We start from the raw sequence: 25801 nt of genomic DNA on the forward strand, positions 1-25801 counted from the left end.
ATAATATTTCAAGATATAGATGGGGATTTTTCGTTATTGAAAATAAATTAACATTTTGGATACATGTTGATGTCACATGATATGTCGCGAACAAAATGGCAGACGACACGAAAAGTTTCCTGGCCCTTTTGAATGGATTGACCCGCAAGAGCTACTACGGTCAATCTGAAATAAGCGAAGATTTTCTCAAAGAACAGATATATCCAGATTTATCACAAGAAGATTTTGACCACTTACTGACTCGATGCCGTGGTCTTTTGAAGGTTAGTTGTCTTCCTTGACATGAAGTGGGCGTTTTATTACAGCAATGTTCTGAAGTTGAATTTGAAGTCCCACTGCATGTGTTGTACGTAGGTCTGAAACATGAGCTAATTTCGGCTATAGTAGTGACGCATGTATTTTCTGTGAGGGCCTTCGGACATAAAGAGCATTGACACAGTCACAGGCAGCACTTTGACCCTTTTTTCTTGTCGTTTCTGGTTGCTTTTATTCCGCGGTCCATACCTTGAGTTTAATTAAGATGAGTTTTGGAGCTGTGGGTTGTGTTTCTTTGGTGTAAAGGTTATATACACTATACAGTATATATAGAGGTTACAACACGAGTGGTTTTTTATATGGCTTGTATTTCAGTCAAGACCCAGCGGATGAATATCAAGGGACTCACGAGCCTCTGGCGAGTGCGAGCACCAGCACACACACTCAAACACATACGGCTTGTCATGTTGATTACAAGAGAGAAATAGAACAGCGAATAGAAGGAAACATAACAGATTACGTCCCCATAATATGACGCGATGGGCGACAGACGTCATGAAATCTATGACGCTGTGATGATAGTCTCGGCAAGTCGAGAATAAAACTCAGCTATTCAGGTTTCCCAATTTCTTTGTTTCCGGCCGATTTATGTGGAGCACGTGATGCGCACCAAAAATATTGGCGGTCTATAAGTGTCGTCTGCGCAATGATCGCGGCGGCTTTCTTGACCGCCAAGGACGACCACGCACGTTGTGAGACGTCATTCGTTAGATCTCAATAGCACTGATAAACGACTTTCGCGCAAGTTCTCAAAAGCGTGGTGACCCCTTGCACATCCGGTCAACAGGTACATGTGCATTTTGGAATGTCAAGGACAACACAAAGTAGAGCCAGCTATGATGTATTTTCTGCACCCTTATTTATCCACTATTTTATGTGTTATGAGAGTGCAATTGTTACATCATACATGTAACAAGAGAACAATTGAAATACAAGAAATATACTTAGAGTACATTTACAGAGACAAAGAAGGGAGGTCATGGGATATGTACTAATATATGTACCAAGAAGTAGTTCAGAATTTGTCGTTAGCCTTGCTTTTATTGTTAGTAATATATATATATATATATATATATATATATACGACTAGTGTCTGTGTGTGTGTGTGTCTGTGTGTCTGTGTGTCTGTGCGCGATGCGCGGCCAAGGTTCTCGATGGATCTGTTTCAAATTTGGTGATCATATTCAGGTACACCCTGGACACAACCTGGTCGATGAGATATTTCAACACGTGCTCTCAGCGCGCTGCGCGGAACCGATTTTGGTTCCACCTCAGCTATTTTGGTTCCACCTCAGCTTACCCGGGCCCCCATACCGACACACCATAGCCGCTACACCACATCACAACGCCAAAGTTCTCGGTGGTTCTTTTTCAAATTTGGACACCGTATTCAGCTACACCCCGGACACAATATCATCGATGAGATATTTCAACACGTGCTCTCAGCGCGCAGCGCTAAACTCATGTTCGTTTTTGTGTTCATTTCACCATTATAAGTAACTCTTCCTTATCTTCTCCAGTGTTTGGCGTTTATCTCCCTTCCTTCGTGTGGCTTTCCCGTTCAGTTGTAAGTTACTATTTATTTTTAGAATGTCACTGCGCTGTCCAGAACGCTTCCCTTGCACCCGTAAGTTGTTCTTACTGTCAAAGTGAAAAGGTCGAATCAATTTATAGCCACGCGAAAAATACACTCTCACCTATCTCTATATATTTATAGATACAGATATGCATATATATATACGGCTTCTCTGTGTGTGTGTGTGTTTGTGTGTGTGTGTAGGCAAAAACCTATGTATTATAGAGTTCTGTTTGTGATGGGGTCTAGCGGCTTTTGTCTGTCTGCATGTTCTGGCATGTGAGAAGCCACAGCAGATAATATAGGGCTAAGAAATAAGCTCTAAAATTCTCAATCCCGTTTGACAGGACTTCGCCTTTCAAAGGTGATTGTGGTGAACCGCCACGCTGTCTGTCTCTGTCGCGCCGTTCACCCCAAATTCCCGTTTCTGAGAGTGACTATTTTTAGAATGTCACTGCGCTGTCCAGAACGCTTCCCTTGCACCCGTAAGTTGTTCTTACTGTCAAAGTGAAAAGGTCGAATCAATTTATAGCCACGCGAAAAATACACTCTCACCTATCTCTATATATTTATAGATACAGATATGCATATATATATACGGCTTCTCTGTGTGTGTGTGTGTTTGTGTGTGTGTGTAGGCAAAAACCTATGTATTATAGAGTTCTGTTTGTGATGGGGTCTAGCGGCTTTTGTCTGTCTGTATGTTCTGGCATTTGAGAAGCCACAGCAGATAATATAGGGCTAAGAAATAAGCTCTAAAATTCTCAATCCCGTTTGACAGGACTTCGCCTGCAGAGGTGATTGTGATGAACCGCCACGCTGTCTGTCTCTGTCTCGCGATTCACCCCGGCGAAGCCGGGTATTCCTCTAGTATATATATGTAGCTCTTAAAAAGATGACTTTTTAATGTTATTTTACAGTATTCTGATTCACACACATGCATTGTTTAAATATACTCCAGGGTTTCACTTCAACCACTTCCACACGTAATTAGCATCAGTGACACCCGTAATTTAATTGTTATGCTAAAAAATTCCTTACCTAAAACCCGTGATTTCGTCACACACTTTGGGGGAAAGAGTTCAACATGCTGCAATTTGGTACTTGTGTGAAATACTGCAACCTTTCTGTTGCTTTAACTGATGTCAGAAAATTGTACTTAACTAGTTATTGGTAAAGCAAGCAAACCCCGTACAGGGATCGCGTTTAATGGAAATTGCTGGTATTTTAATGATGACAATCTCAAAATACTGGAAATGAAATCGGCCGTACACACACCAATTGATCTTTCATTCACCTTTTTTCCCCTGAAAAATGTTACACAATCACTGTTGTCAGGTTTTTCTTACTATTTTACGCTTGGTTCGACTGATTGGTGGAACATAGTGACCATTTTCTGTAAGATCCAGCATTTGTACATGTAAAGAAATAACCGTTTGAAAAATTTCTTACGTTAAACCCAAACGGTTATTGCAGTATTTCACACAAGTACCAAATTGCAGCACGTAGAACTCTTTCCCCCAAAGTGTGTGTAATCGCGTATAGTGCTTTTAGTTATGCACTATAGAAATCTCCTTAATAAATAAATAAAATCCAACACTTTGACAAGTTGAATGGGCAAATTACTCAGTGGCTGCCAAGGCTACCATCACTTGTTTTGTCCGAGAGTCACTTACCATTGCTGGATAAGTGGTCATCTATCATGGTCAAGTGGTCAATTTTGACCCCATCAGCAGTCACCAGCATTATGCTGGTATGGTGCACTGACCTTGCATTGAATCTGATGAGTCACGTTGCTCAGTTGTAAGAGTACTGGGCTGAGGTGCACGACAAAGTTACCACCCAAACGGGAGCCACCCGCAGTGTTGGATTGGTTGAAACTGAGGTGCACGACAAAGTTACCACCCAAACGGGAGCCACCCGCAGTGTTGGATTGGTTGAAACTGAGGTGCACGACAAGGTTACCACCCAAACGGGAGCCACCCGCAGTGTTGGATTGGTTGAAACTGAGGTGCACGACAAGGTTACCATCCAAACGGGAGCCACCCGCAGTGTTGGATTGGTTGAAACTAAGGTGCACGACAAGGTTACCACCCAAACGGGAGCCACCCGCAGTGTTGGATTGGTTGAAACTGAGGTGCACGACAAGGTTACCACCCAAACGGGAGCCACCCGCAGTGTTGGATTGGTTGAAACTGAGGTGCACGACAAGGTTACCACCCAAACGGGAGCCACCCGCAGTGTTGGATTGGTTGAAACTGAGGTGCACGACAACGTTCCCACCCAAACGGGAGCCACCCGCAGTGTTGGAGTGGTTGAAACTGAGGTGCACGACAAGGTTACCACCCAAACGGGAGCCACCCGCAGTGTTGGAGTGGTTGAAACTGAGGTGCACGACAAAGTTCCCACCCAAACGGGAGCCACCCGCAGTGTTGGATTGGTTGAAACTGAGGTGCACGACAAGGTTACCACCCAAACGGGAGCCACCCGCAGTGTTGGATTGGTTGAAACTGAGGTGCACGACAAGGTTACCACCCAAACGGGAGCCACCCGCAGTGTTGGATTGGTTGAAACTGAGGTGCACGACAAAGTTACCACCCAAACGGGAGCCTAGCCACCCGCAGTGTTGGATTGGTTGAAACTGAGGTGCACGACAAAGTGACCACCCAAACGGGAGCCACCGGCAGTGTTGGATTGGTTGAAACTCAGAAGTGTTGTGATTTCAACCAATCAGAACCCACAGTTTGTTCTCTCCCATTTGGGTGGCACCCACTTGCGGTTCATGCACCTCGGCCCTTGACTCAGATCCAACAAGGGCCTGGAGTTGTGATGACTCAACCCTGTGTCACCGCTGTCACATGTAAAACTGACATCTAATTAATTCTGCCAGAAATGCAGGTTGCTCAATACACCGATAGAGAATACTACATGGCTTGCTGTGTCGTACCAGATTTACACGAGCTGTTTTTTTAAATATTGAACTGCGAGCGAAAGCGAGCTGTTCATTATTTGAAAAAGCAACGAGTGTAAATCTGGTACGACACAGCAAGCCATGTAGTATTCTGTTTATCCTACATACTGTACTTACGTGTATTTTACTGAAAATGTCATGCAGTCGAGGCAGCTAAATTGAAGACGCTTGTTTTGGAACCTCGATCTCTTCTAAAGCCTCGTGCAATCTATTACGTCAAAGCAAAGAAACGTCACTCTGAAAGTGTGGCGTGACGTGTTAGTTCTAACAATTCATCGGGGGTAATTAGCGAGCGCAATTTTTGGCTCACGTAAGTGTAGCCTATGCGATCGTAACTTTGTCTGTCTGTGCGTGCGTGCGTGCGTGCGTGCGTCTGTGCGTGTGTATGTCTGTGGTAGAAACTCTAACATTTGAAGACGTCACATTACATTGACGTCACATTATGACGTAAGAGGGTTAGACGTCACGCGAAGGAAGTACTGAAAGTCTCGGTCATTATTATTTTGAGCGCGCCGAGACTAGTTGGCAGTCGTGTCCTTGTAAGTAGGCTACATGCAGACAGACAGATCTAGATCTAGTGTCTCGCTTTCTTGCACAGTTTCACCTATGCTCTTTGTGTGTGTGTGTGTGTGTGTGTGTGTGTGTGTGTGTGTGACGGAGTGATTGAGTTTGTGTTACTGTTTGTCGATTTCTTACGTGAGCCTTGATGGCTTCGCCTCTTGTTGTTTCTATAATATACGTTATTTGCGTGTTTGACCAAAATATGACATTTTACACAGATCGAGACAGTCATTGTTCTCCGAGACCGCGCCAGCGGTCGAGGTGAACAATGACTGTCGAGATCTGTGTAAAATGTCATATTTTGGTCAAACACGCAAATAACATTTATCAGTGTATCGATCGAATTCCTTTCAGGTACTTATGACTTTGTTGTTGTTTTGACGATTGAACGAGCGCACACACACATGCATGCAATCCACATGTATGCAATCAAACACATAAGCTTCATATTTGGGCGTTTCAGGTTGACCGAAACTTCAAAGGAACTACAAAACACACGTCATGTACTCACTTTGTTGTTGTTTTGACATTGAACAGCACACACACATGCAATCAAACACATGACGTTTTTTTTTTTTAGTTCCTTTGAAGTTTCGGTCAACCTGAAAAGCCAAATTAGTAAAGTTTTGTCGGCCTCTGACGTCACATGACTCAAAGAAGGGAAATCCAATCTCCAATCGATACATTGACGTTTGTCTCAGTGACTTTGGCATCATAAGCAGTGGAAAAACAGGTCCCTGCCAGACTTGCTTGACATGACCTCATTTACATGATATACACACGTGTGATTTGAACGATTATTATCTCACGGGTGTCTCTCTCACGTAAGTAGGATAAAAACATGCACACTTTCATTACATTTCATTCATTTTGTTATTATCCCATTGCTGGGAATTCTGATCATGCCTCTTATTGGAAATCTAGCTAGCAGCAACAAGAGTGGCGCTACCCAGGTGTGTGCATGTGTGGGTGTAATCAGCCACCTGACTGACTATTAGGGTTTAACGTCCTCTTAGACCAACTGGTCTATATTGGGACAGGTATTGGTAATACGCTGAAGATATGGTGTGATACTTTGATTCGAACAAGCCCTCTGTGGCTGTCTTCTTCGACACACCAGCATTGGGTTTGTCTCGTCAAAGTATCGAAATATGATCATGATAATCAGAGACGAGAGATGATGCATGCGTGTCTTCGTGTTTTCCAAGCCCTGAGACTTTCGCTGTGAACCGGTGGGATCTTTTTCGTGCGCATGTGTGCACACGGGGGTGTTCGGACACCGAAGAGAGTCTGCACAAAGTTGACTCCGAGAAATAAATCTCTCACCGAACGTGGGGATCGAACCCACGCTGATAGCGACCAACTGGCCACAAACGGCCAGCGCGCTACCAACTGAGCTACGTCCCCGCCCAATCAGCCACCTGCATTTATTGCAGGTTGAGCGAGGTCTTTAACATGCCAGTGACACGGGTACCCACATGCAAATAAAGTTGAATCATGTCTATCCCGGCCTGGATTCGAGCCCGTGACCCAAAGATCACAAGTCTAGTGCTCTACCAACTGAGCTACCTCCCCCCCCCCCCCCCATCCCCGATAGCGTAACTCTTGTTACTGCTGGCTTTTTTCAATGGGAGGAGGCAATCCGAATTTCGCCAGGCATGGGACAAAAAAGTAATTAAATGAAATGAATTTTTTTTTATGTTTGCAGAGTATGGTGTCAGCGGACATGGACATGACCCAGCTGGAGGTCTTCCTCACTGCCCAGTCCAAGAAAAGAGAGGCCCCACTCACGGAGGAGCAGATGAATGCTGTCAGAAAGTTCTGGAAGTCCAACAAGACCAAGATCCACGAGAGCATCATTTCACAGACTATGTGGGGCAGCACACTGCAGAAAGTATCCTGGAGGATAGACCTGAAATCTCAAGCCAGACATGTCAGCGAAATCAACGCACCCTCTGCCATCATGGAACTTCAGATTGCTGATAGCCTACAAAAAGACAAAGTGAGTCTGTCTCCTCGATAAAAGATGATTTTTTTTTTACTAAAACTTGATAAATGTTGGGCAATAAATGTAAGGAAATATGAAACTGTAATAATACAATAGCTCTGAACAAATATTGCGTTATTGTTGCGGAGAAACTAATCAAACAAACAGAAAACTGTTAATTGAGAGTGAACAGAAACTTAATTTCTCCATTAAATTAGTGTAAAGTAGCAATTCTTCAGTACTGTCTCAGGTGTATCATACTGTGCTTTTTTTGTAAAACACACACACATAACACACACACACACACACACACACACACACACTGTGACACACACACACCACCCACACACACACACACACCACCCACCCACACACACACACACACACACACACACACACACTCAAAATGCATGCTTATATACTTGTTTTTGTCTGCAGGAAGCTGATGTGGTGCGGTTTGAGATGAGTGAAGACAAACTCTCCACTGTTTTAAGCAGCATGCAAGATATCGAAGAACAAATCAATCAATATGTGCAAAAATGACACTGAATAATTATACATGTTAACAGTTACATAACCTGCGAATCATTGCCAATAGTTTGAAATTGTAAAATGTCAGCATATTTTTTTGTATGTTCATCAGGAGCAAACTTGCAAGATTTTGAATGCAGAACACATGTATGTGGGAAGGAGAGTAATGTGAACATGCATGTGAGAGTGTCTGCATAGTGTGCTGAACAGTATGAAGCAAGAGTGTTAATGTAGCCTCCATTAGAATTTCTGGTTGTGTGTGTGGGTGTGTGTGTGTGTGTGTGTGTGTGTGTGTGTGTGTATGTGTGTGTGCGTGTGTGTGTTTTGGCTTTCATGAATGAAAAGTTCCTTTTAAAGAAAAACATCTTGAAAAAAACATCTCTGTTTGTATTTCATGAACTATATGGTTTCACCACTAGCATGAGATGCTTTAAGTTCTGCAGATTATTAAGTGTTGTCTTTTGTATGAGTTCCGAAGTGGGGCACAACTGTAAATATTCCCCCAATGATAAAAATTAAAAAAGCTTGAAAATGATAAATATACGTTGTAGCCATTTGCCTGAATGCGTATGACTGTATATATGTGTGTATGTGTTCAGGTACAAGTGTACAAGTGTGTGTGTGTGTGTGTGTGTGTGTGTGTGTGTGTGTGTGTGTGTGTGTGTGTGTGTGTGTGTGTGTGTGCTAGCTAGACATGCAGTAAATTACAACATTGCTGATTGTATATGTATACGTGGCTATGCACACACACAGACAGACACAAGTCGTATATATATATATAGATAGATGTAGAAAAATCGTTATAAAAATGTAGCACGGAGATGTCGCGAGATAGAATACATATGTATGGGGTAGAGATATGCAGAGAAATCGCCAAAAATGTGCCATTGTTGCAGAAGTATCAATCCCTTTCGCCTTATTTTCCTTTCGCCCTATCGCCGTATCGCTCCAAGTCACTAAGCACTCTTTCGTCCCGAGTTTCCCCCATTTTTCTGGTGACATTTCTCCCCATGATCGCCTCCGTGAGGTCTAGATAAACAAAGTGTTTGCATTGTTACGGTCTTGGAGAAATCAGTGTGAATATGTATTTTAGGTATGCCGCCGGACAAATCAAAATAAATATGGAGATAAATCAGAGTAAGTGTTCTACTATTGCAGATAAATCAAAATAAATATGCATAAAAATCAGAAATCAGTGTGAATATGTTGAGAAATAGCTATACATAAGTAGAGAATTCAGTGTAAATGTGGAGAGAAATCAGTGTAAATGTTCCGCTGTTGCAGTGTACCAGTACGTCCTAGACTACCCGTATGGATATGTATAATTAATATGCAGAGAAATTAGTTTAAAGATGCAGAGAAATCAGCGGTGTAAATATGGAGAGAAATCAGTGTAAATATGGAGAGAAATCAGTGTAAATGTTCCGGCGAACGCAAGAAGAAGAAGTGTAAATGTTCCACTACTTGCAGAGTGTACCAGTACATTCTGGCCTGCGTGCGGATGGCTGGATGGACACGTGTTTGCAGGGATATGTGCTATAAATATGCAGAGAAATCAGTGTAAATATGAAGAGAATTTAGTTTAAAATGTAGAGAAATGACTGTTAAAGTTCCACTGTTGCAGAGTGTACCAGTACATTCTGGCCTGCGTGGATGGCTGGACAGACAAGTGTTCGCACCGCTCATGGATGACGGACAGAGGGCAGGAACTTGAGGAGGAAACCCAGATGATGAGGAACGTCCTGAAATGTGACCCTCCACCACGGAATGAGTCGCATGTCACCTTTGCATGATTTTCATATTGTTACATTTTTCTAAAGAGTTTTTTATGCTCTATACAGTGGTGAAAACCGTTTTAGAAAAGAGCGAAAACTGTTTGAGTTATAAGCCTGTGACTAAGGTGACCCTCACACTGTTACCAGACACTCCCCGGACTTTTATTAAGCCTAGCGCAGAACCGCGCGAGGTGACATGCGACTCATTTCGTGGTGGAGGGTCACAAATCGCAGTGTGCTGATGTGGAGTGATGGGGCTTGTACAGTAGAACCCCACTTTTAATACCCCACCCCTCCCCCCCCCCCTCCCTCAAGTTTCACTAACTGCCGGATATGACGTCATCAAAGACGTTTATCAAAAAAACGAAAAAAAACGTCCGGGGATATCATACCCAGGAACTCACATGTGAAGTTTCATGAAGATCGGTCGAGTAGTTTTCTCGGAACCGATCTACACACACACACACACACACACACACACACACATACACACATACACCACGACCCTCATCTCGATTCCCCCTCTATGTTAAAACATTTAGTCAAAACTTGTAAATGTAAAAACCACCTCAGAAGATTTCCCACGTTTTAAGACGTTAACTTTACTGTTTTAGATTATCTGTCCGTAACCTGTGTCAATTTACTTCCAAGTCTCCGTTTTGAGACCCGATTTTCTCAGCTTTATGGGGGTAGCAGTAAAAATGGTTTGAAGACTTGATTCCTCCCTTTTAAGACTCGCTGTTCTCAGATTTTTGGAGTTAAAAAACGGGTTGGGGTGGGGGAGGAGGTCCACTTTACTGACTTTGCTTAGCGCTCGCAATACACTGACTTGTTGAACGACTAGCGGTTGATGCTGTGATTCCTAGGCATGTAATCATGCTCATGTGTCGACTGAAGAATAGATCTGCTAGAATTGCTTTACGGTTTTGCTTTGGGACACTGTTTGTGTGTGTGTGTGTGTGTGTGAGTGTGCGTGCGTGCGTGTGTGTGAGTGTGCGTGCGTGCGTGCGTGCCAGGGTGTGTGTGAGCGTGCGTGCGTGCGTGTGTGTGTGTGTGTGTGTGTGTGTGTGTTTGTGTGTTTGTGTGTGTGTGTTTGTTTGTGTGTGTGTGTGTGTGTGTATACGTCAGCACGGTGCGTGCGTGCGTAAATGTGGCGTGCGTCTGTATTTATGTGTAAGGGACTGGGTGGCCGAGTGGTAACGCACTTGCGCTCGGAATCGAGAGGTTGCGTGTTCGACCCTGGGTCAGGCCGCTATTTTCTCCCCCCCTTTCCTAACCTAGATGGTGGGTTCAAGTGCTAGTCTTTCGGATGAGACGAAAAACCGAGGTCCCTTCGTGTACACTATATTGGGGTGTGCACGTTAAAGATCCCACGATTGACAAAAGGGTCTTTCCTGGCAAAATTGTATAGGCATAGATAAAAATGTCCATCAAATACCTGTGTGACTTGGAATAAAGGCCGCAAAAGGTGAATGCTCGCCTAACAGGCTTGAGGTTTGCTGGTCGATGTGAATGCGTTATATATTGTGTGTAAAAAATGTTTGTTTGTCTGTCTGTCTGTAAAAAAATTCCATTTCACACGGCAGAAATTAATATGTAAAGCGCGGAGAGCACAGTTAATTGTGGTTCGCGCTATATAAGCTCACCATAATAATAATGTGTCAGTCAGTGTGTGTGCGCGTGTTTGTTTGAGCGAGTACGCGTGTACGTCGGTATGAATTCTTGTAAATGCGTGTATGTCTTTCAGTTTGTGTCTATACAAGTGTGTACAACCATCACTAGTAAACCACACTTGATCAAATACCAACCAGCCTCCGGTCGTTGTTACTAACTAACAGACGGAATAAGCAGTATAACCACAGATTACGGTGTCAGTAATAACCCTAATTTGGCTCCGTGTGCAAATGTCAGAACATCAATTTCTAGCCCACAGCAGGAAGCACTGCATGAACGCTCAGTCGAACCGGCTAACGCAGGAATTTGAACTGATCGAGTCTGATGTGATGCAGTCACAGCTTACGCAGGAAAAGAGGCTGTGGAAACGTGATTGCATGAGTTCGATCAGTCTTGCGCGTTTATTTAACTTACCTAGAACTGTGCTGTTTGATTGTGTCAGTGTTTAGATTTTGTGCTGTGTGGTGAAGAATTTACCGTGGCTTCGGGAGAAGTGAAACCGGCGCCGGTTCCAGACTCAGTGACATAATGGTTCGTTTCTCTACGGCGTGTTTGCTATTGGTCATCATAGTGCTTGCAGGTAAGAATTTGTTCTATTTCTATTCATTGCTTTTTATTGTCATTTTTATTACTGACCATCAGTCATATGGGTTTTGCCAGCAATCCGCCTTGTTGATACTAAAATTTGGCTTCAAACCGGCATATTTCTGGTGACATATACCCACAGACGGTCAGACAGTCAGACAAACAGACAGACAGACTGACTGATAGACGAACACCCCCCCCCCCGGACCCTTACACTACCCCGCCCCCCCCCCCCCCACACACACAAACATAGACGCGCACACACACACAAACACACACACACACACACACACACACACACACACACACACACACACACTTACTGACACACATAAGCAGACTCTCTACTTAACGTAGTAACAATGAAGTTATTCGAGCCGATTCTTAACGCATCTACACTAACAAGGCCACAACAACAGAAACACAAAGAAATACTGGCAAGTTCAATTGAAAAGGTGTTTTTTGATACATAACCTCATTTTTCTCCCCTCAGACATCACTGCAGGTTTAGCCAAGGGAGGCAAGCACTGCCCGAAGAAGAGGATAAAGTTTGACCGAAGAATCCGGCATTGTTATCACCCCTTGACCGAAAACCATGACTCCACCAACCAAGAGTATTGCGGGTAAGTAAACTTGCTGTGTGTGTGTGTGTGTGTGTGTGTGTGTGTGTGTGCGTGCGTGCGTGTGTGTGTGTGTGTGTGTGAGTGTGTGCCTGTGTGTGTGTGTGTGAGTGTGTGCCTGTGTGTGTGTGTGTGTGTGTGTGTGTGTGTGTGTGTGTATGTGTGTGTGTGTGTGTGTGTATGCGCGTCCGTGTGGGGGTTGTGTGTGTGTGTGTGTGTGTGTGTGTGTGTGTGTGTGTGTGTGTTACTCCCCGTTCTCCGTGTGGCTATCAACATATTTGCAATCACAAAGAAATATCACGGCATTTTGAAAGATAAGAATAATGCAATGGCCCTTTCTTTGTGGTACGATCATTGGTAGTTTAAAACCTTTTTGTGATGCTTTCTTACTCACGAACCTCAGACCGTATGAGTTCTTGCTTTATTTTACGTAGTTGCGTCCAGCATTCTTCCGGGAGACATCTGTGGTCCACTCAGTGTCAGCGAAGTTGTAACATTCTACGTTGCTTCTTCTTTCCTCCTCGTTTGCTATTTGCTTTGTTTAGCGAGAGAATATTTTGTTTACTCACTTAATCATCACCGAAAATTTGACACATTGAATTTATTTTATTGTCGGAGACCAAAAACCAGATAGACTTGTCAAACGTTGCAAGTTCAGGATTTAAAAAAAAGAATGGTTCGTTACTGGAACGTTTATTTTTGGACAAAATAAAACATTCACAAGTATGTCAACAGAGTGGTATGACCATTGAAAGGAAAGTTTTGTTTTGTCAAAGAGTAAACGTTCCAGTAAGTTTTGTTTTGTCAAAGATCCAACGTTCCAGTATCTATAACCATTTTTTAATTTTTTTTTTATTTTTGTAAAATCAAAAAACAAGAATGGTACTTTAAAAAATTTTTTTTTTAAGGTGATTGGACCGTTTATTAATAACAAAACAAAACGTTACATTTGCTGTAGTCTATCTGTTTTTCAATGTTTTATATGTGTTTGTTTGTCAGGGACTACCAGCGTATCCTGCGGTGTGTGACGAGGCTTGTAGACAGGTGCCAGCAGCGCCACTGGATGCGACACAAGATACTGGACATGGACAAGAGAGTGGCCCAGCTCACACGCATGATTAACAAAACCTGCCGCTGAAACCTGACCGTCGTGGGAGAGAACCAACATGTCAAGGACCAAAAGGTCGAGTCAAAAAATGTCGATGGCATTTGGTGGAGAGTCAAAACATCGGGGGCGACTAAAAGTCGAGTGCGACAAAAGGTCGCGAATGCGATAAAGGGTCACGGACAGTAGTGTACGTGCAGAGCGCGATAATAAAAAAATAAAAAAATAAAAATTACGTGCAGAACGGGAACTCAACATTTCCAACCCTCGACCTTTTGTCGCCTCGACCTTTTGATGTCGACCTTTTGTTGCATTCGACCTCAGGTCACCTTCGGCGTTTTGACTCATACACATGTCCTCGACCTTTCGTGCATCGACGTTTTTGTCCTCAACCTTTTTGTCGCACGTGCGGTGGCATTGTGGACGGTGTAGCCATGCTTACGTGTCTACAATTGTGTTGTAGTGTCAGTCATGTGGTGACACTGGTTGACTGTGCCTCTTTGTACTTATACTCTTCACAAAAAGTTAAGGATCGGCCAAACAAATGTATTAGTTTTCGTAGTAGAGACATCACGTTGCTGCAGTGCTGTATTTCGTTAGTGTGTCAGTCACGGTCTTATCAGCGTGTAAAGAGCGTGTAAACGGACACTGGTGAGCACCTTTCATGGCCTGGACACTACTGTGGCACGTGCATCACACAATTTTGCCCTGGCATGTTTTGGGCGGATTTCATAGGACTTTAAAAAGCACCCCCTTTTTAACGTAACGCAGATTATCCCCGAGTACGCAGTACTAGGGTCCAACAGACTTTAATTGTGTGTCTCTGTGTGTGTGTGTGTGTATCTGTCTGTCTGTCTGTCTCGACTTAACAGCTTATTGCTGGGAAACTCAGTACTGGGCGCAGTTCGTTCAAAAGTTGATACACTAACTTGATAATAGGTCCGATTGATCGTATTAAAACTTCATAATGTTACCTGGGACCTAAATGCGAAATATTCCACCAAAACGACTCTTAACGGGGGGAGTTTTTGCGGTGGGAGGCTGGTCGCTTTGCGAACAGCCTGAACTAAAGGGGAGACTTGGGCGGCCTGAGCCGAACACGTCACGCAGTGACGAGAAAAGCATGATTTGCAAGCCAGACAACGGGTGGGCATATGGTCTCGGCAAAAATATTACAATGCAGGGTTTGGTCTCGGTGAAAGAGAGACAGAGAGCACGAGAGAGTCTATGGCCAAAGTGATCCGGGTTCGATTCCCGGCATGGGCGATCTATTTTTTTAAAAAAAAATTCTTGTTTACTATTGTTTATTATGAACGTTTTAATGTTTTATTTTACTCTAATAGTTTTTTTAATTGTGTAAAATAAATAAATAATTTTTTTTTTAATCCAAGTGATCCGGGTTCGATTCCCGGCATGGGCGGTCAAATTTTTATTTTTTTAATTTTTTTTAATTCTTGTTTACTATTGTTTATTATGAACGTTTTAATGTTTTATTTTACTCTAATAGTTTTTTTTAATTGTGTAAAATAAATAAATAATTTTTTTTTAAATTTTTTTAATCCAAGTGATCCGGGTTCGATTCCCGGCATGGGCGGTCAAATTTTTATTTTTTTAATTTTTTTTAATTCTTGTTTACTATTGTTTATTATGAACGTTTTAATGTTTTATTTTACTCTAATAGTTTTTTTAATTGTGTAAAATAAATAAATAATTTTTTAAAATTTTTTTTTAATCCAAGTGATCCGGGTTCGATTCCCGGCATGGGCGGTCACATTTTTTATTTTTATTTTTAATTCTTGTTTACTATTGTTTATTATGAACGTTTTAATGTTTTATTTTACTATAAAAAAAATTTTAATTGTGTAAAATAAATAAATAATTTTTTTTTTTTTAAATCCACGTGCACAAGACAAAAACTTTCATACTGGGGGAGCGAGCCAGTCTGAAGAATACTCGGGTCCAGCGCTAGCGTTTTTTATTTTCACGCGCTACGCATGGTGCAATAAAACTGTCTGCCTAAAAGGTTTCTTAACACTCAAAGTCCTCTTGTGAATGCTAACTAAAAGACAAGAATCTATTTTACATTCGTCCCTTGATTTTTCAGCATTTCTTTAAAAGATGGTATACATTTTCTTCACTGGTCCTTAGCTTTTTGGGGGAAGAGTATATATATAGAGTTTTGACAAATACCGCTTTTTTATGCACTAGTCAAAGAAAACGTAGCTCATCAAATGTCATCAGATGAATGCAGAGTGCGGTTTTAGAATAGACTGTCGAACGCAGAAGCAGAAGAAAAAGACTATATTCGTTTACGTACTCGCAACTTCCATTCCAGTCCACATTCGAAAAACTGAGAATCAAGATTTTGTACTAACTATGAATTTCTTTCTCTCTCTTTGATTTCAGCTTATAAAGACTGTAACTGACATCCCTTGAGTTCTGTTCTTCAAGTTGGTGTGCGTGTCTACTCGGAAATGTGTTTGAATGTGAATAATTATACAAGTGTGTGTTCATGTGTGTGTGCTCATGATTGTGTTCGTGTGTGTGTGTGTGTTCATGTGTGTGTGTGTGTGTGTGTGTGTGTGTGTTTGTGTGTGTGTGTGTGTGTGTTCATGTGTGTGTGTGTGTGTGTGTTCATGTGTGTGTGTGTGTGTGTGTTTGTGTGTGTGTTTGTGTGTGTGTGTGTTTGTGTGTGTTTGTGTGTGTGTGTGTGTGTGAGTGTGTAGTGGAGTAAACAACACACATCGTTTTGTTTCTTCAAATTTTTCTTTTAGATTTCGTTCAAAGGTCCTGTTTGTGAACAGGGCCAAACCTTTTGAAAGCAAAATTATGATATTTGATTTAAAAAAAAAAAGTCCAACATTCTCAAACTGTGCCGACACGAGACTACACCCACAGAAAACTTCAGCATTGTTCACGGTGACAGAATACTCGTATTCAGCACAACTCTTGTTCACTTAGAAAATAATCACTTTCCGGCTCTGTGGGTAGTTACTGTAATTTACCAGCATGGGGTGATCAAACAGGTCGTCAAAACAAATTCTCCGCTCCATCCTAAAAGCACCCAGTTCGTGTCCAACTAATAATCAGTGTTTCCAACCACTTTCATGTGGCACGCGATGTTTCTGCTACCAGACTACTTGATGCCGATATGTCTCGTGCGTGTATTCAACAGGCACTTTGCGAAACAGTCAGTCCCCGCTGCTACAAATGGAGATCATGTTTCATATGATGGAGCAGCAATTATGAACAGTATAGGGCTGCTTGACAACGGGGAGTTGCCTCCCTTCGTTGTCCTCTCGTGTTCAGAGAAAAGAGCAACAGTCGACCGGTCACGCGGTGGAGTCTACGCGTCTGTTCAGTTCCGAACGCCAGAGAATCATTCGATCTGTACGAGACAGTTATTTGGCAGAAAACCGCTTTTAATAATTGAAAACACGAGTTCAGGCTAAATGAAGCAATAGCAATACGAATGGCCTAATTATTACTGCAAAGATAAAAGCCAGGAACTCCGACGGCACACGAATTAACAGACTAATCATTTCAATTGCTTCACTGAAAAGCTATGCATAAAACGTTTTTTTGGAGATTGTAAAAAATCATTTTGTCACAAATAAACACACATTGTACTTGTTAAATGAAGTATTTGAATGCTGCTTGCTGCATTACTGAGAAGCATAACAGCGACGCCGATTCGAGACCCTACACGTTTGAGAGTTATGCCCTGATATATTGCTGACTCCATGCGTCATTGTGGTTATCATGTTTGCCTAGCATGATTTTAATGAACTTTGGCAATAAAAAGTGTCTTCGGCAATGTGCAATGTATACCCCATATTTTTGACTCATGCTGACACAAAGATTTCACCTCCTTTCCTCAGAGATACAACAATCTGTCAGTGCATTTGTTACTTTTTACTCTTTTGATTGAATTTTTTAAATGTATTTATCTGAAGATCCAAATTTTCTTCATTTATCGTGAAGAACGACGATAAAAAAATGCAAAGTCTTGGACACATATAATAGAGAAAGGTCGGCCTAACAATAATTCTCAAAGGAATGAGACCTATATACGATGATTGTGCTGTCTTTTGTTGTATCCTGATGTTTCCATTCAGCAGACCTTTTTTCAGCTTCTGCGCATGCACCAAAACAGTATAACGTCATTTCCTATTTCATTACAAGGCTATTTCCGGTTCATGCGCAGAAGGCATTTAGTTCATATTGATAGTTCTACGGAAGATTCAGAGTGCCACAGCAAAATGGATAGGCTGGACGTATAGTCTGTAGCGTGCACCCAGGTTTTATAGCCCGTCAGACACTGAGTGGCGTCATTTACTTCATGATTTGTGAATTATAAAAACAAGCAAACTATGTTTAATAAAGCACTAACATTAATTTTGCGAGTGCAATTATACTCTAAAGAGCAGTTAGCAGCAATCGTCAACAAATCTTAGGAGTCTGAATTCTGATTTATTAATAAAAGAAGACACGAACAATCTTAACCATGTTCAAAAAAGCACAAAGTGAGATTTTCGAATGTCACGCATTCTGAAGAACAGTTTATAAACAATCGTTGACAAATCTTAGGAGTCTAAATCCCGAGCAATGTTTAAATGGCAACGTTCTTTTAACAAGTGGAAAAGTCAAGGGGAATCTATAATATTCAACTCAGTTAGTTCTACGAGATTAGCATCACCATTTGCTTGGCTCGAACGAAAGAAATTTTCACGAAGAGTACGCACCATAAGACAGAAAAGAAAACGTATTTATCTCTCCAAAAGGTCAAAAAGCCAAGGAGTTGGTACTCAGTGTCGCAGATATCTTTGCCCGAATAGACACAGACTTATAATTATTACACAAAAAAGTGACATTTACGACGCCAGAGGGTGTTTCTCCGTGAATGTATGGGAAATCCAGTGTTAGTACTCTTGAAATTAATCTGTCAAGCGATCAAGCGCTTTTTTCCCGGTTGGACAGCAACATGAGATTAGTCTCCATTATTGGTGAAAACGCCACTGTCGAGTTCGGTAACTCTGTATTGTTTATGGTCATCTGCACTCTGCAGTCACTAGTTATTACGCCACACACAATTTTCCTGTTTGACCGACTATCATTTTTCTTTGGCAGGGGGTGGGAGATAGACTGCAGAGGTTCAGTGTTGGGCAATGGGAAGAGGGCGTGGTAATTAGTGCCTAAGATGTTGAGCCATTGATGCTACTCCATTGTCCAATGCCCCCACCACCCTTACCCCCTTTAAAGAACCCCCGAGTTAAAATTTCTCCATTGATAAGACCTTGCCTTTTCAGATTGTTTGTTTATAACATCTATTAACCAAAATCCGTTTTAAGACTCCCTTATTGGTGAAGACCTTCCTCCTAATCCTGCGAAGCTGACTTTGCGAAGACTGCGAACAAAACTGTTTACCAAATCTTTTTACCAAAAATTAAAAAATTCGGTGCCGATGCTTCGCGCAGAGAGCTTCGTAAAGTAACCTTTGCAAAGTCGACTTGGCCCAATTAACACAAGGCCCGATCATCTGAGACTTTTTGAGGTCTTAAAAGCGGGTCAAACGGTAGTCCCACCCCCCACCCCCATTTCGAGGCACCACGTCCTCACCCAGTCCCCCACACGCTTGCAGGACAGCGGCCCTTTTCTGGCACTCCAGTCTCCAAGCAGCAGTGCCCGGGGCAAGGAGGGAGGAGAGAGCCAGGGTTCAATCCAATATGTGCAGGGTCTGATAGCCCGAGGGCTCTTGTGCCTGCCCACTTCCAGCAAATTGTGGCTTGAAGCGCTCCTCGCTACTCGGGATACTCGCCTTCTGTAACAAAGACCCATCAGCTTGCCCCCCTCACTTCCCTTTTGCTGTGTGTGGCGGTCTTCGGTTTTTCCTGTGCCTGCTCTCTGTCTTCATGTCTTTCGAACTGTCTAGATACCTCTCTCTCTCTCTCTCTCTCTCTCTCTCTCTCTCTCTCTCTCTCTCTCTCTCTCTCTCTCTCTCTCTCTCTCTCTCGTATACACACACACACACACAAACACACCCCCGTACACATGCACACGCACGTACACACGCCCACGCATGCACACACACACACACACACACCCCCCCCACACACACACGCACATACACACGCACGCACGCACGCACACTCATATACGCCCGCACGCACAAAAGCACAAGCACGAACGCACACACACACACACACACACACACACACACACACACACACACACACACACACACACATACAAACAAACAAACACACACACACACACACACACACACACACGCACGCACACACGCAAGCACGCACGAGTAAGTAAGTAAATGTGTGTGTGTGTGTGTGTGGTGTGTGTGTGTGTGTGTGTCAGTGTGTGCACGTGTGTGCACGTGTGTGTGTTTGTATGTGCACGCGTGCGCATGAGGAAATATATTTCCATGTCGTGTACACGTTTTATTAAGTCGTCAGCGTAAAACAATGCAACAAATTGGTCGCGACAAATTGAAGACCCCTCCTTGACGTCAGCAGGCCATGCGTGACGTCAGATCACCTTGATGACCTAAAAGCCACGTAATATAATAACGGCTCGTCGCTGGGCCAATAGGTCACTCCGTCCATTAGCACACGTTTTGGCCCACTCCCCGGCACAGGCAAAACCTAATTTAGCTGATAAAACAGCAGACGTCCATTTGCCTACAAGTGATTTCGCTAAAAAGGGGAGAAATTTCTCCAGGCTAGAGCTCATTTGTGTGTTACTGCGTCCTGCCTTTTTGCTTTGACGGAGGCTTTGGTTGGCGAAACAGTGTAATACAGAACAGTATGCATGGTCCTTCTGATTCCAATTCAATCATACTACGGCGGTTAAAAACCCTACGCCCACACGCAATGTCGTACTAATGATGGTAAAAGTACAAATGTTTTCTAAGAATCGAGACTAGTTCTGTCTCGTGAAAAAAATTGGCAACGAGAGAAAGCCCCCCCCCCTCCTCCAATACGTAACTAAGACGGGGTTGGGTAAGAGGGTCGTGGTAGCGTAACGTTAACAGACAGACACCGTCCTTTAAGAAGTTTGCAAACCAGAGGACCTTTCATGAAAAGAGTTGGTAAATTAGATTATATACAAGCCTTATTGTTGTGCACTTTGTGACAGAAACCATAGAAGTTCGGATGTCAGTGACGATAGAAGTGATATCGATCTTTCGCGAACAAGAATTTACAGACCGAATTCTGATACAGCTCTTGTGGGTACAACAGTATCGTGTTTTCCCAGCATGTATTTTTTCCCCCTCTCGAAACGGAAGTATGAATCCTGATTGGCTCAAAAAAACCTCAGCGATCCGATGTATTACGCAACGGGGGATTTCCCTGTAACAATAAACACATCGACCTGTATTGCAGGCACAAGGGTCCAGAGGATTTCCATTTCATCCGGGAAGGGAGAGAACTCGCTGCTCAACATGCAAATGGCGACCATCATGGCGACATGACGAATGTGCGCCTGTCGTGCTCAACATCGTCACAATGTCACAAGGAATCCTGGAGGATTTGTTCCTGAATTTGTATCTATCAGCATTTCTGAATGATCATTTCTTCTGCGTTTGGGGATTTGTCCTAGTTTTCGTCATGCCCGCTGTACTGCGCTCCGCACTTCCGGCATAGGGTATGGCCGCATACTGGAGCAAAAAGTAATCATTTGTAGGATCACAGAATTTCCTACATTATTGTTGACAATTACAAAAAAAACCGGATACATTGTTGATGCCAAGCAAGGCAATGACATTTCGATGTATGGCAGTAGTTCACAACCAGGAAAATGAACTTAGTGTTTAGATACTACTAACTGCTTTCTAAGTACACTCTCAAATCAGTTATAAACCTTTCAGTCTTCAGCCTTGAAAGTTAAAATTCTGCGCTTGTTCCTTATATGTCTGTGATTGTATCGTATTAGAATGATGATTTAGAAATAAAAGTTAAAATCAGTAGTGAAAAAAGTGGTAACAGCATTAATTTCGTGCTATTAAAAATCATCAGTAGTAATTCTACAACCTTTGCTAAGAAATTTTCACTTTTGATGCTAGCATGTCGTCATACCAATCATCCGTTGGGGGTCGTAAGGAGTGAGTCATTCCTCACACTTGTATAGGCTTTGCCAGCAAAAAGCCTTCAATTTGGCCCTGCCAGCACAACTGGTTTTGATGAAGAAGCATGGCGTGTGGAGGTGATTTACTGTGATGACGGCCATTCCGTCGCTTCGATTTGTCTCTGGATTGATTTCGTTTGAATGCGTTAGCGCTGGTGGTAATTTTGCGCTGGCTGGCACTGACAAAGCCGCGTTAGCATTACTACGGATCATGAATCGAATGCCAGCCGTACTTATTCTGAAAATGCAAATAAGGGACATACTTACACCCGGAAAATGTATAGAAGCGTGTACGTTCTTTGGATGCTTTATTGTCACGGTTAACCTCACTCTTCGTTTTCCTTTATGCTGCCGCTTGTTACAAACTGATTGCTCGAAGAGAACTGTTTTGTGGACAACTTCCAGAGTTCTGCAATGGCGCTTTCAGTCTCACTCTTGTTAAGATCTTGAAAGAGGGCGATCAGTTTCAGAGAATAAATGGCTCTGGTCTGATTGTCTTGAAATCTCGGATTGGAACCAGCAGATGATGATGATAATAATAATATAATAACTGGACATTTTTAAGTGCCTAACCTATGGCTCTAGGCCCTTTACAAAGGAACATAACATATACATGTATGATCCTGCTGATTACTGAGCTTCTCATGCATTTTTTCGCACAGCGATAGATACTACATGCTGTGATGACTGTACATGTGACACCTGATTGTAAAACAGGCTTCGTTGTGTTCCTTATCAGTTTGACAACGCGCTGTACTGTAGCCAAATATGTCCATAGTGCCCGTATTATTTAAAAACAATATTATTTTTAGTTTGTTTGGGACGACACGGTTGGTCGAGCTTTAAAAACGGCACTATCCCACTCTTTCCACTCAATATACAGTCTTCTGCCGAACATTTGGGGAGACAACTGCTGTCTAAATTATTCAGAATCCTGAAAAAATTTGCATTTACCGACAGCCGAGAGGTATAAGTCATTGATATTCTTACGCACCACCAACCCCAACTAACTATACCGCGACCACCACCACCATGCACCAACATCACAATCAGCACCACCACATTGACTACGCCGAAAGGGGGAAAAAGTCGTTTGTGAAATGAAAAACAAAGAGTGAAGAATGACTGACTGGTTAGTGTTTGGCAAGGCTTGAAGGCGAGGCAGCTTCAATCAAAACTTCAAGGCAGATTTTATTATGCCGATTTCACGTCTGCTCCTGCTCGCTGCTCCGCTGACAACACAATGGTACCAAATTATAACCGAGCCATCGTAGTGATCTCCCTTGGAGTGGCGTGGAGTGTCATTAGGATTTGAGAGAGCCGAGACTGGTTTTTGCCAAGACAGGGACTTGAGGAAATGACGGGTGGTAAAATTTGATGAATTTTGCTTTTATTAGGGAGATTTTGGGAGAGGTTTTCGCCATTTTATTCGAGTTTGTTAAAAATTATTGGAGGTAGAGGGTGGGGGCTGGAAAACAAAGGGAGCGTTTGTGTTTGATGTTTATGAACAGTTTCGATATAAAATAGATCTAGAAACCTCCAAAGAAATATTAGCAGAACCACTTTTCTTCAATAATAATATAAAGATTGGGAAGAAGACTTGTTTTTTTCAGAATTGGTTTGATAACAACATTTATTTCATTGGTCAGTTGGTTAATGACAATGGAAGTTTTTATACCTATAACGAGTTCTGTGAAAAGTATCATATCAGAACCAATTTTTTGAGTTATTTAGGATGCGTGGGAGCAATTAAAAAATACATAAAAACGTTGTATATTGTTTTGGAGAATAATAGTATGATTGATAGTAATAAATCAGTGTCAGTCATTCACTCCCAAATAAAAGGAGCAAAAGTGTATTATGAAAAATTACTACAGGATGGAAAGCGTCCAAATTGTTGTACAAAATGGGAAGATAAATTAGAAGGTGATATTGATTGGAAATTATGCTTTAAATATGTAACGAAAATTTCTGAAGTAAAACTTAAATGGTTTCAAATTCGAGTATTACATAGGATTTTAGCAACAAATGTGATATTAAAAAAATTGGGAGTAGTAGAAGACGTGATGTGCCATTTATGCCGAGACGAGTGGGATAGTATTCAACATTGTTTGTGGGTATGTCAATATGTACAGTCATTTTGGAATGATTTGTTAAACTATTTTAATAATGAATGTCACAATGTTGAGAACATATCTTTGAGTGAAAAGTTTATTTTGTTTGGTATTGATAGATATTTCAAAAGAAGTACAGTTTTTGATTTTATAATATTAAATGCCAATTTTTTTATTTACAAGTGTAAGTATGCAAAAGCTGTTCCTACAATGGCTGCATTTAAAAGAGATCTGAGAAAAAGGTATTTGGTAGAAGAATATTTAAGTAAACTTAATTTTACATATAATACATTTCTCCTGGAGTGGTACCCATTTAAACCTCTGATATTGTCAAATGATTGATTGTCTTTCTGATTGAGCTTGTAAGGATGAAATTTGGTTTTTGGAGGTAATAGGAGGTTAAAGATGTTTCTCAGTTTAGACTCGAACACAAACATTGTCTGTTTATTTTGCAGCAGCTAAACGGGGAACAGGACTTGGTGTTTTACAAAATTATCAAATAGAAACATAAAAAAAGAGACGTTTACATAATTTATAAATGTATTGAATATGGGCTGTGTGATTGTATGCTTTATCGTGTTTTTCCGTTTTGTTTTGTTGTTGCCTCTTTTTTTTCTTTGTCTTTGTTGGAGATGCATAGTTTTGTATGGTTGATGTTATTTGATGTTGCTGTGTGATGTTGATGTCGTGTACCAAAAAGAAATAAAAACGTGTTAAAAAAAAAATAAAAAAAAAAAAAAAAAAAAGGGAGCGTTTGTCAAATTACGTGGATGTACACGAAGGATAAGTTACTTGATCAGAGAGAGAGAGAGAGAGAGAGAGAGAGAGAGAGAGAGAGAGAGAGAGAGAGAGAGAGAGAGAGAGAGAGAGAGAGAGAGAGAGAGAGATAGAGAGAGAGAGAGAGAAAGAGAGAGAGAAAGAGAGAGAGAGGAGAGAGAGAGAGAAAGAGAGAGAGAGAGAGAGAGAGGAGAGAGAGAGATAGAAAAGAGAGAGAGAGAAAAGAGAAAGAGAGAGAGAAGAGAGAGAGAGAGAGAGAGGAGAGAGAGAAAGAGACAATGACAATGACAATGACAAATCTTTATTTTTCGAGGGTGACAAGAATAAGCATAGATATGCTTTTTTGCATCTGGCCCTCGCCCTAAAGAGGGACTAAACTATTTTACTATAACTATGACTAGGGAAAAAAAGGTTACATAAAAACATTAATGGTAGAACATATAAGTTTATGTACATGAAGCGCATTATGTAGAAGCATTGTAGATCATAAGGTACAGAGCCAAATCTTCGTGATTTTGTCACAATAAACCATAATTCCGATAATGAACAACTGTATACAAAGAAAACATACCAATCAAGTTTATTTGTTCATAGAGTTCATTAAATGGAAAGAATATTTGGTTCTAAAAGAATCTGTGTTGGTGGATTGCCGCAGGGCGTCCGGAAGAGCGTTCCAGAGGCTGCTTCCTGAATAAACAAGACTTGATTTAAATAGGTCTATCCTAGGAAGAGGAGTGTTTAGTTTTATAAAGTGGTGCGAATTCTTCAAAGAGAACTTTGAGCAAATGGTTTCGGGTGCATTTTCTGTCATAATTTTATGCATCATTATTCCTTTGTTGTAATTCATTCTTGACTTCAGAGGTAGGACCCCTATGTTGATGTAGTCTGAGTCGGTGAGAGTAGTCTGTTTGAGTAATACTACTTTTAGCGCTCTTTTGTGTAATCTGCTGAGTAGCTTTAGGGAATTATCACTTGCAGAGTCCCATAGAGTGGATGCGTAATCAATAAGAGACTGAATATGAGCAGTGAAAAATAACTTCCTGGCTTGACAATTAAGGAAGTGTTTAA

The 25801-nt window shown here is 41.8% G+C and overlaps 2 protein-coding genes and 1 long non-coding RNA gene across 3 annotated transcripts in view; 2 read left to right on the top strand and 1 right to left on the bottom strand.

The window, feature by feature from the left end:
- The window catches only part of LOC138951926 (uncharacterized), a 272464-nt gene that overhangs the window by 21274 nt on the left and 225389 nt on the right, over positions 1-25801 (bottom strand). The gene's annotated exons all lie outside the window — the stretch shown is intronic.
- Positions 80-8474, top strand: LOC138951878 (COMM domain-containing protein 1-like). Its single transcript, XM_070323436.1, has 3 exons — positions 80-263; positions 7132-7425; positions 7849-8474. The coding sequence occupies exons 1-3, from the start codon at positions 96-98 to the stop codon at positions 7951-7953; spliced, it is 567 nt and encodes a 188-aa protein (XP_070179537.1). The 5' UTR covers positions 80-95; the 3' UTR covers positions 7954-8474.
- On the top strand, positions 11659-16128 carry LOC138951879 (uncharacterized). The gene is made up of 3 exons (XM_070323437.1): positions 11659-11970; positions 12469-12598; positions 13595-16128. Exons 1-3 carry the CDS (start codon positions 11919-11921, stop codon positions 13731-13733), a joined length of 321 nt encoding a protein of 106 aa, XP_070179538.1. The 5' UTR covers positions 11659-11918; the 3' UTR covers positions 13734-16128.

This window comes from Littorina saxatilis, linkage group LG17, assembly GCF_037325665.1.
Source record: "Littorina saxatilis isolate snail1 linkage group LG17, US_GU_Lsax_2.0, whole genome shotgun sequence".
NCBI lineage: Eukaryota > Metazoa > Mollusca > Gastropoda > Littorinimorpha > Littorinidae > Littorina > Littorina saxatilis.